Genomic DNA, 13,938 nt, shown 5'->3' with positions numbered 1-13,938 from the left:
ATGTGGGTATAATATGTGGATGTATGTGGGAATAATGGCCCTCATTCAGAGGCGTTCGCAAGAAGCGATCCTTCTCTCTGAATGAGGGGCGGGCGCTTCTTTTTTTGAAGTGCAGCCTCCTGGTCGCAAACTAAGCTGTGGGTTACCACCCACAGCTTAGCTAGCGACCAGGGTGATGGTCATGATGGTCAAGACCATCTCGACCATCGGGGCTTGCGACAAAACCCTAAGTTTGGGTCTCGGCACTCGCAAGCCCCAGGGAGCTTCCTGCTCTGTTCGAGCAGGAAGCTCCCCACTGACATCATTGATGAGGTCAGTGCGGCCAACCACAAATGGCAAGCATTCCTAAAGGAATGCCTCCGTTTGTTCAGCCACCCCCCTAGGCACGCCTACCAAATGGGGTGAGCTGTCGATCAACATCGACAGCCGCCCCTTGCGCGTGCGCAGGGCCAAAACATCGAGTCGGTTGCGAGTGCTCATCGCTTGCCACCGACTCTGAATGAGGTCTAATATGTGGATGTATTTGGGTATAATATGTGGGTATAATATGTTGATGTATGTGGGTATAATATGTGGATGTATGTGGGTATAATATGTGGATGTTTGTGGGTATAATATGTGGATGTATGTGGGTATAACATGTGGATGTATGTGAGTATAATATGTGGATGTATGTGGGTATGATATGTGGATGTATGTGGGTATAATATGTGGATGTATGTGGGTATAATATGTGGATGTATGTGGGTATAATATGTGGATGTTTGTGGGTATAGTATGTGGATATATGTGGGTATGATTTGTGGATGTATTTGGGTATAATATGTGGATGTATGTGGGTATAATATGTGGATGTATGGGGTATAACATGTGGATGTATGTGGGTATAATATGTGGATGTATGTGGACATTATATGTGGATGTATGTGGGTATAATATGTGGATGTATGTGGGAATAATGGCCCTCATTCAGAGGCGTTCGCAAGAAGCGATCCTTCTCTCTGAATGAGGGGCGGGCGCTTCTTTTTTTGAAGTGCAGCCTCCTGGTCGCAAACTAAGCTGTGGGTTACCACCCACAGCTTAGCTAGCGACCAGGGTGATGGTCGTGATGGTCAAGACCATCTCGACCATCGGGGCTTGCGACAAAACCCTAAGTTTGGGTCTCGGCACTCGCAAGCCCCAGGGAGCTTCCTGCTCTGTTCGATGTGGATATGTTGATGTATGTGGGTATAATATGTGGATGTATGTGGGTATAATATGTGGATGTTTGTGTGTATAATATGTGGATGTATGTGGGTATAATATGTGGATATACATGTGGGAATAATGGACCTTATTCAGAGGTGGCTGTACGGTCTACGACCGCACGGCCGCCTCGATGTTTTGCCAGTGCACATGCGCACGAGGGAGCTGGCTCCCTCATGCGCATGCGTGAGACCCGCTATGACCGACAGCGCCGGTCGTAGCGGGTCTCTTTCCAAAGGGGGCGAGCTGTCAATGTTGATTGACAGCTCGCCCCGTTTGGAAGGCGGGCCAGGGGGGTGGCAGCCCTTAACGGAGGCATTCCCATGGGAACGCCAGCCATTTGGGGGAGGCCCCACTGACATCACTAGTGATGTCAGAGGAGAGCTTCCGGCTCTGACAGAGCCAGAAGCTCTCTGGGGCTTACGACAAGTGAGACCCTAGCCTAGGGTCTCGTCGTAAGCCCCGATGGTCGCGATGGTCAATGACAATCGCGACCATCACCCGAGCGGTCGTTAGAGCTGTGGGTGTTAACCCACAGCCTAATGACCGCAACAGAGGCGGGTGGTCAGGATGCAAGTGGCCGCCCAGTTTCTGAGCGACCGCATGCATCATCCGACCGCCTCTGAATGAGGCCCAATATGTGGATGTATGTGAGTATAATATGTGGATGCATGTGGGTATAATATGTGGATGTTTGTGGGTATAATATGTGGATGTATGTGGGTATAATATCTGGATGTATGTGGGTATAATATGTGGATGTATGGGGTATAATATGTGGATGTATGTGGGTATAATATGTGGGTATAATATGTGGATGTATGTGAGTATAATATGTGGATGTATGTGGGTATAATATGTGGATGTATGGGGTATAATATGTGGATGTTTGTGGGTATAATATGTGGGTATAATATGTGGATGTATGTGAGTATAATATGTGGATGTATGTGGGTATGATATGTGGATGTATGTGGGTATGATATGTGGATATAACAGACTTGAAATAGTACAGATGCCCTTTGTTGGGTGGGGGTATTAGAGACTGCTCGGGTGGCATGTCTGTCTTAGTGGATCCAGTCTTGGTGATTACTTTGTTCCCACAACCCAGATGGCTGGTAACCTCTGGGAATCATGGGGGTGAAATAATATTTTGTTCCCACACATTGAGACACCAGTCTTGCACTGACCAGCTAGGTCTGGTTTCCACTACAGCTGACTCATACTTGTGTTCTCCCGGTTGTACTGGAAACCAGCCCAAGGTGTCTCGTTCTGCGTCTGGCTGAGGGCTTAGGCGAGACGCACTTCTCATTTCTTATTACTTATGCCAGGAAAATAGTAAATCCTGCATAAATGCCTCCTAAATAATAAAAGAGTAAAGCTGAATGTTCACATTTAATAAATAGATCTCTAATTGTGCCTCCATTAAAAAAACTTCCCAATGACAGTGTCTAATTAGTAAAGAAATCAATCATAGTGCCAATATTTAATAACATCAATAAATCCACATTGCTGCTCTGTGTGCAGTGGGATTACTGTATCCTTTCCTGGAATCTTCCTCTGTTCTTGATCCAACAAGTTCCATATGGATAAAGAATAGAAAACTCTCATAGGCTACTACTCCAATCAGGGAAGGAATCACTATAGACCTCATCAGGAGCTTTCTCAGCCGGCTAACAGAGCTCATAATGCTATTACTGTCCACCTCACCAGTGCACCTCTATAACCCCATCTCCCACTCACTGAATGGTGATTTACTACCTGCCACCCCCCTTCCACCAGTCCCCCAGATTATCATTGCCTGCTGCTCACTAGCCATAATGAGCTACTCTACTGCCTCACTTCAACTATTTACTCATCTCTCATCTGTATTATATTATATATTTAAATTTAGTCTGAAACCTTTGCTTTAGTTTGCGAGTTTCCATCCTTTGTCTTTCTCTGAAACCAGTGGCAGAAGATATACAGAGGAAGGATCTTTTTTTTTCCCCTCCATCTCAGTATTTTTTTCCCGGTTTGCTACTGATCCCCGGTGTGTACTAATGCTGGGTACACACCTGCACAATATCATCCCGATTTGGCCAAATCAGAACGACAAATTTGGGATATCGTGCAGTGTGTATTGCCAATTTGCGCGCTCAAACGATCGCATGCGATATCGCATGTGAGGCTGTACATATTAATGAAGGTGGGAACATTGATTGTTTCATCGTTCATTAAATCTTTTAAGTGTGTACCGGTAATCATGCGATGTCCAGGGTGAAGGCAAATTCCTTGAACATCGGCACGATTGCCGGTCACTTAGATGTGCACCCATCCTAAGAGAGGACGATATAGATTATTATGTAATTGCAGTAGACATTATTATGGATTAAGAAGAAGACCCCGTTTTCTTTTCTCTACTTCCATGTTCAATATACTGTATGCACCATAACACACCGACTCTTCTTGTGCAACACTGAGTCACATATACCCCCCAAACACTGTACATTAAGAAATGGGATTCAATTGTTATCATTTGATAGTCTGGCTGAAAAAAATATCCACACTTGTAGAATGGCCGATGTCCTTCTGTCCATCAAGATTCATCTGAAGAGTGAAAACATCTCGAGCCAACTGTGGTCCACGTTTTGACTACCCACGTTTTGTGGAAAACACAATTATAATGATGAGCAAAACGCCCAAAAAAACTGCGAAAATTGACACCAAAACTGGCTGCAAAACAAGGAAAGAAAAAAATATCAAAAGTCTGGTCACAAGCTGGATTCTCCTGAAGCTGACACTTGACACTGATAATCTCTAAGCATTGACTAACGTGTGATTATTTCAGCTAATGGGGGCAGCCTGACATTGATCAGAGGGGATTAGAAACTTTATACATTAGGACAAACCAGGATGATCAGAAAATATTTTCTCGAGTCCTGGATAGTGATGTACACTGTAAGTGAGTTTCAAGAAAGAAATGTGGAATTAACTGAAATAATATATACAGTATAGGATAGATATACAGTACGTACACTTTGGAGAAACACAATGGGAGCTACAGTACGTACCCAGTTGTATGGTTGTGCTGCAAAACAAAATAAAGATAAGGTCACAGAAATAACATATAATATATATTACATCATTTGTGTTGCATTTAGTGAAACTTCATCATCACCTAAATTTACCATCAATTTGGGTATGTCTAATTCTAGTGTAAAAAAGATAATAAAAAAATGCATTTTTAACTTTTAGTCTAGTGCTGGTTACCCCTAAATCAGGGGGGAAATGGCATGGTATCAAACCTGATTTTAGAGTAACTAGCACCAGGCTTTGGCAGCCTGGGCTGGTGGAATCATAAATGGGATACACGCAGTGTGGAGGTTCTCCCACCATGGCTACAACCGTCTCCAGGCCAGTTGGCACCAGGGCTGGATACAAAATGGAAAAATACAAATCATGAGTGTGGCAAAGACTTTTTACTCCGTACTCACTGGGCGCTGGGTTTGGAAAGAGCCCTAACGCTATTGCCAGGATGGGGGCACACACACATTTTTGTCATCCCAGCGCCTTGGGGAAGCATAGTACTGGTTACACTAAAATCAACGGTGACCACATTCCATTTGTACCCTTGATTTTGGGGTAACCAGAACTATGGAGAAAGCACTCATGCTGGCTAAAATATGTGGCCGACAACATCTAGGGACAGAATATTGAGCATATCTGATTAAATTGTTGGTATAATTCAACTTAATGTCCATTTAGCTAATCTGATGAAAAAGTTGGCAGTGTATGGCCAGCATAATGAATGTACCCCTATATAGCCTCTCATAACTCCAAATTGCTTATATTAACTACATACAGAATAACCTCACACTCCTCCAAATATCTAATATATCACTTTATAGCCTCAAATGTCTCCAAATATTTAATGTACTTCCATAAAGTTTAACACAACTCAACAATATATACAGTAGGAGGGAATTCACTTAGTCATGGTAATTTACCGCTGGCTAATTGCTTGATCCGCTGGGGCTACTCAGTCAGCCCCAAAGTCAGCCCGCAGGCTGCAGCTAACAGGGATTTTTTTTATGGGTCTTATCAGACCTGAAAAGATTTCCCTGATATCTAATGTTTTTACTGATAAGATAATAACTAGAATCTTATTGGTTGCTATCGGCAGCATCTCCACTTCTATAGCTGCACTTTAGAAAATATACCCCTAAGTTCCACTGCAACAGGGAGTGATGGGATTGTGTAATTATTCTCTTTGTACAGTGATGATGATTATGTTTATGTGCCCTACGATATAAACATTAATCAATAGTAAATCACCCAGCCAATATATTAAGTACTGTCTCCTTCATGACGTGACACAATAGTTCTTAGGAGCACAATGAGCATGTTCCTACCAGTACATGGCCGGTTTCCCACCTTCTGTACTATTCCTAGCTGCCCAAAGATGGCTGACGTTATGTGAACAGCTAATCTAGAAGGCTGATGTATATGTTGTCTTTTCAGTTATCTCTTTAATGTCCAGCTGTGTACAGTAGGCAATGCACTTACCTTGTCTCATCTGTGATTTCATCTTTTCTATCTTCTGCTTTGTTGTAATTTGTCCATTTCCATGATATGAGCTGGAGCCTGAGGTCCATCCGCCAGCCCCATGGCTGAATGAGGCTTTCTCATCTTTATTGAAGACCATTAACAGCCCGGCCTGCTGAGCAATTGATGGCTGTTCTCTCAAAATCCGGCTCGTTACCTCTTGGTCATCATTTTCCACATCATCCACCAATACAATGACTCTCATCTTCCCTGCAAAACACAATGACATCAAGCTCAGAGAAAGTCCAAGTGTCCCCATTTATTTCAATGAGATATTCCCACAAAATGATCTGGTGCCATGGTGATTTATACTATAATATAATCCGGGACAAACTGAGAAATAATAATTTTATTATTTTGTGATTTAATAACTTATTACTTTGTTTAATAAGCAATAAATATATTTGGTAATGGCCATGTTGGTTTCTCAGTTGGTTGGCAGTGGAAACAGTGTTGTACTGAAAGTCCCAAATGTACTACACAATAACCACAATAACCACAGCTGGCTTCTCTTTAGGCTTATGGTAATGCTTGTGCCAAAGGTCCATGTTGGTAGTAGCTGTAGGTGGCATACCTGGATAACCATTGTAGGTTATGAGCTGATCGCTGCTGCTGAACCCCCTACCAATCACAATAAATAAAGCAATGTGGTTATGGGGTTGCGCCCATTTTTGTGTAAGTTACCATGTTTTTGGGCAACGCTAATCTTTTTTCTGCTGCCTGGTACACACCTGTCACTGTTTCTCTATTGTATGGAAAGAAAGGTCCATTCCACAGGCTGCTGCCCCCTCATTGCTATCTGCTACCTTACATTCTCTACACTCCATATGTGCAGGCAGTAGGGACAACAAGGGCGTATCCTATAACCTACAGTACATGTAAAACCGGTAAGTCGTGCAGTCTCTTAATGTAGTATGTTTGGGGACTGTTAGTTTAATGGAGGGTTGGGGCTATTCATTTATTGTTGGGGTGTTGGAGTACGGGATCAATTCAATTATGGGGTGATGCTACTACTAACTTAGGGGCATATTCAATTGCAGGCGAAAAGCCATGATCAGTGAAAAGTTTTTGCCAATGACGTCATTTCGCCAGTAGCAGACTTCCCGCCCAATTCAATTGCATTGACTTTTTTCACCTAAGTAGAAAGTCAATGCATTCAGAAAGGCGAAAAAGATTTACCTCTGAATGGAGGCGGAATAAAGTGCAGTTTTGGGGTATAACGTTGCGGGAACCCCCCTGCAGTGTTAGGACAGTCCCCCAAAGGAAATCTGCATCAAAAAAAGTGAAAAAAATTATTTAGAACACCCCAAAAAAGTACTTGCTTTGGGGGCGAAAAAGGTCAAAGTTGGGGGACAAACTTAAAATCTAGCAAAATAGACTCCAGGGGGTCCCCCAAGGATGCCCCAGGTGTTTTTTACTTTGCAGGGCTATTCGGAGGTACCCATAGTCATCCCCCATGTCAATGCATCTTTTATGGGGTGTCAGGCTGATTTCCCCATTTTTTACAGCACTTTTCGCCAGTCCAAGTTTTGCCTGGTCCCGTTTTTGCGTCCTTTACAATTAAATAGGACGGTAAGCAGGGACGAGAGTGAAAATGAAACCAGCGATGTAGGTGGAAAGTCCACCAAGCGAAAAGTCCGGGTCTTTTCGCCGGCAATTGAATATGCCCCTTAGTATTTTTTTTGTAGCAACTTAGGGGACTATAATGTAAACGTGGGGCTGGATTGGGACCAATTTGGGTCATTAATTTACTGAAGGGCTGGGACAAATAATCCTGTCCTACTAAATGCACATTTTATGAGTTTACATGTTAGAGCTCTGGCCCAGATTCAGAGCTGGACGCTCTGACAGAGCGCTTGCTCTGAATCAGGGCCCTCCTCCCTGAAAATGGAGCGGCCTCCTAGCCGCTCGTATAGCTGTGGGTGACCACCCACAGCATATGCGAGTGGCCAAAAAGATGGTCGCGATGGTCTTGACCATCGCGACCATCGGACTTGCGACGGAGACCACCCACAGCTATAGCGAGTGGCCAGGAAGATGGTCGCGATGGTCAAAACCATCGGGCTTGCGACGAGGCCCTTGTGGTAGGGTCTCGTTGCCGCAAGCCCCAGAGAGCTTTCGGCTCTAACAGAGCCGAAAGCTCTCCCACTGACATCACTGGTGATGTCAGTGGGGCCGGCCCAAGACGGTAGGCGTTCCCATGGGAACGCCTCCGTGTGGGCAGCCACCCCCCCCGGCCCACCCACCAAAGGGGGTATGCTGTCACTCAACATCGACAGCACGCCCCCTTTGGTACGAGACCCGGAGCGACGGATTGCCCATCGCGATCCAGATCTCGTGCATGCGCACAACGGAGCCACCTCCGTCGTGCGCATTCGCTCTGTGCCACCATCGACCCGGTTGCGAGCGCTCAGCGTTTGCGGCCAGGTCTGAATCAGGCCCTCTATGCGATAAGGTGGGGGGTGTAGGTGTATTTATTAGACATGAATGCTGTTAATTTAATGTTGGGATTTGTTGGGGGAGAGAAGGCCGGTTTATTAGATGTGAATTTCACTCATTGTTCATGTTTCCATAAGGGGAATATTACCCATCACTTTCCCAAGTGGAGCCAGAACATTCCAACAACTGAGCTCAAGGCACCAGCAGCAGTAGGTAGGGAACACTGCAAGAACAGGTAGAAGGGAGCAAAGACGGCCATCTGTCCTGCAGCGCCCCCTGGTGTTACTCCAGTTAGGATATTGCAACAAACAGTTAACCAGCCACATTTAGGGCTTGATTCAGACCCACTCCCTAGATGAGTTCACATGCAGCCAAAGTAAGCAAATCCCGCGATTGTACAGCAATGCGTTAGTATGCCCACTATGTCTTGGCGTGCGATGGCGGTCTGTATTTAGATGCCCTCTTGCCTGTCTTAAGATGCCCACTTATGCACATCATCTCCAGGAAGTGCATGCAACCATCGGTAACATCGAGTACCATCGGAAGCGAACGCAGCACTTGTGGATGACCATACCCTACCGCAATCACTGCGAGTGCTTCAGTGTGAAATTCAACCAAGTGTCATGTACTATGATGCTCCATAATAATTTTGCACGCCTCTGAAATGGCGTTAAGATGCTGAGACACGCCTGCGTTTGCACCACCACTCCTCCGTTTCCATCGACCATCCCCTGTTACCACCCACAAATGGCTTGTCCTGTCACTCAGTCTAGCAAGCCATCTATGCTTAGGGGGTGATCGTTTCACGATCGCATGGACTAAATCGGGCCCTGAATTCCCTTGGCTTGGAGGAAACAGTGATAAATGTAACAGCCTGCAGCTTGCAGGCATCAGCGACTTCCCGGCAAGTATGGTCTTCAGTGTCAGGGATCAGCAGCAGGGATCTGTAATAATCTTCCTTCTGCATGACTTTACACACTTTAATAAAATTGATGCCCCAGAATGTCCTGTGCGCGGGCACTTTACAGAAGGTACCGTACCACTACTGACACCAGTATTAATATTTATCACCTTTATACCATCCTGTGCCCAGGTCATTGTAACCTGAAAACTGAGCCATTTCTGCTTCCTTCTTGCTGAATAGGTAAGTGTAAAACACTTGAATGGCTGTTGATATGAATGAAGAATCCTTTTTTTTGCTACTGCGTATGAGCAATATATTCTGAACACCTCTACGGCGCATGCATTATACAGATTCCGTGCAGAATTGCGCTGTTGCGCCTGGGGCAGATGGAATCAGAATTAAGCAGCAATACTTCTCCATACAGGTGCAGGCTAGTACACCAGGGGAAGGCCGAATCTAGCATTTGCATATTATCGCCCCAACGTCTCCGCCGACATAGGCACCAGCGTTTGCGTCTCTGTACACCTCTGAGTAGGGCTATTTTGTCCCCGGGTCTAGACAGCTGCACAGACCTGTTATATACCATTTAAACCATCAGTAGATGAGGCCAATATCTTACCCAGCCTGGTGGATAAATCACGGAGCTCAAGATCATACAGAGAGTCTGTCACATCTGTGATATTTAACCTTCCCCTCAGCTTTGTGTGATACAGGACAGCAAATGTGCACTTGGGTATCTCCTTATCAAACATCGTGGAGCCGCCGCAGACCTGGTTGGACACATGAACTGGTCGAACATCTAGAACCACTGACTTAAACTGGGGAGAAAGAAGTAGGTCGATGAACCATTGGTAGCTGTTCTCTGCCTCTCTGGTGAAGATCCCAACTGTGATTTTCTTATATATAACCATTTCTTCCTATTATGGAGGGCATTTCCTGTAAGAGGACAGAGATTTAACATGTAATGTATCATAGTTACCCCTCAGTGACATCACATATTATATAGCATTACCCTATGGCGGGTGTCTGTCCAGCCTATGGAGGACACAAGTGTTGGATGGTCTCTTGTGGTTTCTTATTGATCTTTGTTTATGTTCAGTGGAGGAACCACATGCCAAAGGTATAAACCCATGGGTGGGCATGGGCAAGCATCATAATTATACTAATATAATAATTCATCAGTTGTGCTCTGCTTAACCAATCTACTTATGACATGTCACTGTACCTTGTATGGCGTGTCCTAGTAACATTGTAGAAATACAATTCTTAGCAGTCCCGGAGCTGTGTTGTTATATGTGATTCCACAGCAGCCATAGGACCACATGTTGCCTGATTCTTACACTTCTGTATGCAGAAGGGTAGAATGAGCTCCTGTATCCAGGAGGAGGAGGAGGAGGAGGACGTGGAGGAGGAGGAGGAGGAGGATGAGGAGGAAGAGGAAGAGGAGGAGGTGGAGGAGGAAGAGGAGGAGGAGGAGGAGGTGGAAGAGGAGGTGGAAGAGGAGGAGGAGGAAGAAGAGAAGGAAGAGGAGGAGGAGGTGGAAGAGCAGGGGGAGGAGGAGGAGGAGGTGGTGGAGGAGGAAGAGGAGGAGGAAGAGGAGGAGGAGCAGGGGGAGGAGGAGTAGGTGCAGGAGGAGGAGGAGGAAGAGGAGCAGGGGGTGGAGGAGGAGGTGGAGGAGGAGCAGGGGGATGAGGTGGAGGAGGAGCAGGGGAGGAGGAGGAGGTGGTGGAGGAGGAAGAAGAGAAGGAAGAGGAGGAGGAGGAAGAAGAGAAGGAAGAGGAGGAGGAGGAAGAAGAGGAAGAGGATGAGGCTGAGTGTGTAAAGTGTTCTGTGTACAAATCAGCGCAGGACTCTGGAGAGCTGCAGAAGTGTCTTTATTCTCTGCATCATGTTGAATAATTGCTACAGAGGAGATTCCAGAATAACAAGTGGATGACAGTGATGCAATTTCCTGCCCTCCACATTAATGCAACATAACATACATTTACACCCCACTATTCAAACATAACAAAACAATAAGCAAGTGTCTGGGTGTAAGCCAGAGTGACAGGGGTTGGATGCAGGGACAGTGTGCAACCAGGGGCACCAAAAGTGTGTGGGGGGGTACTATTTACCCAGTCCTGGGCTTGCTAGAGGGGCCTGGGTCTGGTGCCACTCTCCCCCTTCCTCCCTCATTCCTCCCACCCATACAGCAGCAGCAGCAGTGTCCTATGCCTGTGCGGGGGAGCAATCACACAGGTCATGCCCCCCTCTGGCTTAGCGCCAGGATTAGGGGCTCACAGAGCACCTCTCTCCAGTGCACTGCAAAAGTGTTTTTTGTTTCTTCAGCTCAAGGGGACATGACCATGCCTCTCGTAATTAGGCCACGCCCCTTCATCTGGGCCCAGCCGGGCTCTCTATGCCCCTGTGTGCAGCAGAGAAATTCTCCCAGACCTGGTGACAGGGAAAGGAGCTATTGGTGTGTCCGGTGTCCGAGTGGTTTCACCCCAATAGGTGCTTCTTCAGGGGACTCACTGTCTGTGATGATGGATGTTCTCATACCCTAAGGAGGTGGCACATGTAGCTCATATAAGGCACTATCAGATTGCACCACATTGCTGTTTTTGAGTGAAGTCTGCCCTGTCTCATATCTCTCCTGACACACAGAGAGTTCTCATGCTGCAAAGGGAGGCGCAGTGGCTAATTTATGCACACCAATGGAAAATAATTTAAACTGTTCCGACATGCCTGCATTTGCCTAGCCACACCCCCTTACTTCCCCAAACGCTTACTTCATGTCTCTGAGTGAATCCCATGTGTGAGAGTAATTGCAATTAATCACTGAGTGTGCACAGTATGGCTAATAACCGCTCCATCTGTGTAAATATCAGCATTGTGTAAATCTTGGAATCGGTCCCTATGTTTGAACTTGGCATTGGGAATGATGGTGCTGGTGCATCTGGGCAGCAGGCATTATGCAGGAGAGGGAAGTCCATCTCTCACAGTATTTCTCACAAGGAGCACTATAAATTATAGATGAGTGGGTCCGGTTCCCTGAGAATGGAACCCACCAGAACTTCCATATCCGAGGTGAGATCCGAGTCCAGATCTTAAACCGTGGCAAAACGTCATCATCCCGCTGTTGGATGCTGAGTCCTGGGCTGTCAATGCTGTGCTTCATCCAAGAGGGGCTGCTGTGTCCATCCAGGGTTTGTTGTGTCCATCTAGGGCAGGAGCTGCTGTGTCCATCTAGGGCAGGGTCTGCTGTGTCCATCCAGGGCAGGGGCGGCTGTGTCCATCTAGGGCAGGGGCTGCTGTGTCCTTCTAGGGCAGGGGCTGCTGTGTCCATCCAGGGCAGGGGCTGCTGTGTCCATCTAGGGCAGGGGCTGCTGTCTCCATCCAGGGGTTTTCTGTCCATCCAAGGGTGCCCAGTGTATAAAAAAATAAAAGCTAATAAATAATATAATTATTAAAAAAATTATATATTATATATATTATTTTGTGCTGTACCCCAGTGTACTATATTTATTAATTTTTTTTACTGTGACGCTGCCGGTCAGACCACAGTGTAATATTCATACACGTATTTTTTGTGACACTGTAAGTGGTAGCGCAGTGTATAAAAAATATTGTCACACTGTTAGTGGAAGTGCAGTGAATTCGTAAAAAATATTGTCACACTGTAAGTGGAAACGCAATGTATTCATAAAAAATATTGTCACATTGTAAGTTGAAACGCAGTGTATTCATAAAAATATTGTAACACAAGTGGAAACGCAGTGTATTCATAAAAAATATTGTCACACTGTAAGTGGAAAATGCAGTGTGTTTGTAAAAAAATATTGTCACACTGTAAGTGGAAAACGCAGTGTATTCATAAAAATATATTGTCACACTGTCACATCTAACTTCACAATTTTACAATTTAATAACACAAAGTTAGCAATAAAAAAATGCAACTTTTCACTTCTTTCCTCAATCATGAATAAATGATTAGTTTACATGTCGACTACAAGACCCCAACAAAGTGCTAAATAACGTGCATTATATATGAAACATAATGGCATCACAAATGCCTCAGTTAAGATTCACATAAACATATTTTCAAAAGGTGAAAATAGAGGATATAGTTTAAAAAATAGAATAAAGCAGCTTAAACTGCATTCTCTGATTATTGTGTCCCTACTCCCTACCCATGGCCCCTCTACCTGAATTTCAGCAATCAGAGGGGCAACTCCATGCACCGTATTCCTGAGTGCAGCTGCTCCTCCTGTAGCCCAGGTCAGAGGATGTGCAGGGGGTGTGGTGATGATATGGATTAAAATGGAGCTCACAACCTCTAAAGTGGAAAATGAATCCCCAATCTAACAGGGAGTTATAGGCTGGGGTGATGCCTGGACATAAGACCAGAAAAACCACATCTTGGGTGTGTAATTATTTTAACTCAAATCCTGACAACAGTTGTGAAGGCATCTGTACCATTTGTAATGGCAAAATTAGTAGAGAATCGAGATAGGGACCTTAACCATCTAAGTAACCCTGTATGAGATCTCTGAAATATCTACCACCATGTAGTTTTTGAAATCTTATTGCTGATATCATACTGAGTGCTGCGGGATTACTTTTTTGTTTCTTGTATAGAATAACCCCTCCCTAACATGCACCTGAGTGATATTACTGAAGTGATTGAGCAGCTACTAACATGAATTGTTGTATTGAGAGGCATAGATAGGACCAGCATTTGGAGAGCATGCTGGTTCTTGTAGTGCCATTAGGAGGACTTA

The 13,938-nt window shown here is 45.2% G+C and overlaps 1 protein-coding gene across 1 annotated transcript; it reads right to left on the bottom strand.

The window, feature by feature from the left end:
• Nucleotides 1-3,879: 3,879 nt before the first annotated feature.
• LOC148477376 (uncharacterized) lies at nt 3,880-10,441 on the bottom strand. The gene is made up of 5 exons (XM_088456830.1): nt 10,401-10,441; nt 9,795-10,111; nt 5,794-6,042; nt 4,299-4,315; nt 3,880-3,960 (listed from the first exon to the last, which is right to left on the bottom strand). Exons 2-5 carry the CDS (start codon nt 10,084-10,086, stop codon nt 3,880-3,882), a joined length of 639 nt encoding a protein of 212 aa, XP_088312956.1. The 5' UTR covers nt 10,087-10,111; nt 10,401-10,441.
• Between the last annotated feature and the right edge of the window lie 3,497 nt (nt 10,442-13,938).

This window comes from Taudactylus pleione, unplaced genomic scaffold, assembly GCF_031769625.1.
Source record: "Taudactylus pleione unplaced genomic scaffold, aTauple2 ptg000720l, whole genome shotgun sequence".
Lineage (NCBI taxonomy): Eukaryota > Metazoa > Chordata > Amphibia > Anura > Myobatrachidae > Taudactylus > Taudactylus pleione.
Note: the sequence above shows the minus strand (reverse complement) of the source record. Positions and strands in the feature narration are given on the sequence as shown.

Excerpts from the sequence above, each read along its gene's own strand:
- LOC148477376 (XM_088456830.1), bottom strand. The coding sequence starts at position 10,086 with ATGGTTATATATAAGAAAATCACAGTTGGGATCTTCACCAGAGAGGCA. Across the intron at positions 6,043-9,794 it reads TGATTTATCCACCAGGCTGG|GGAAGATGAGAGTCATTGTA; the intron begins GTAAGATATTGG and ends TGTGTTTTGCAG.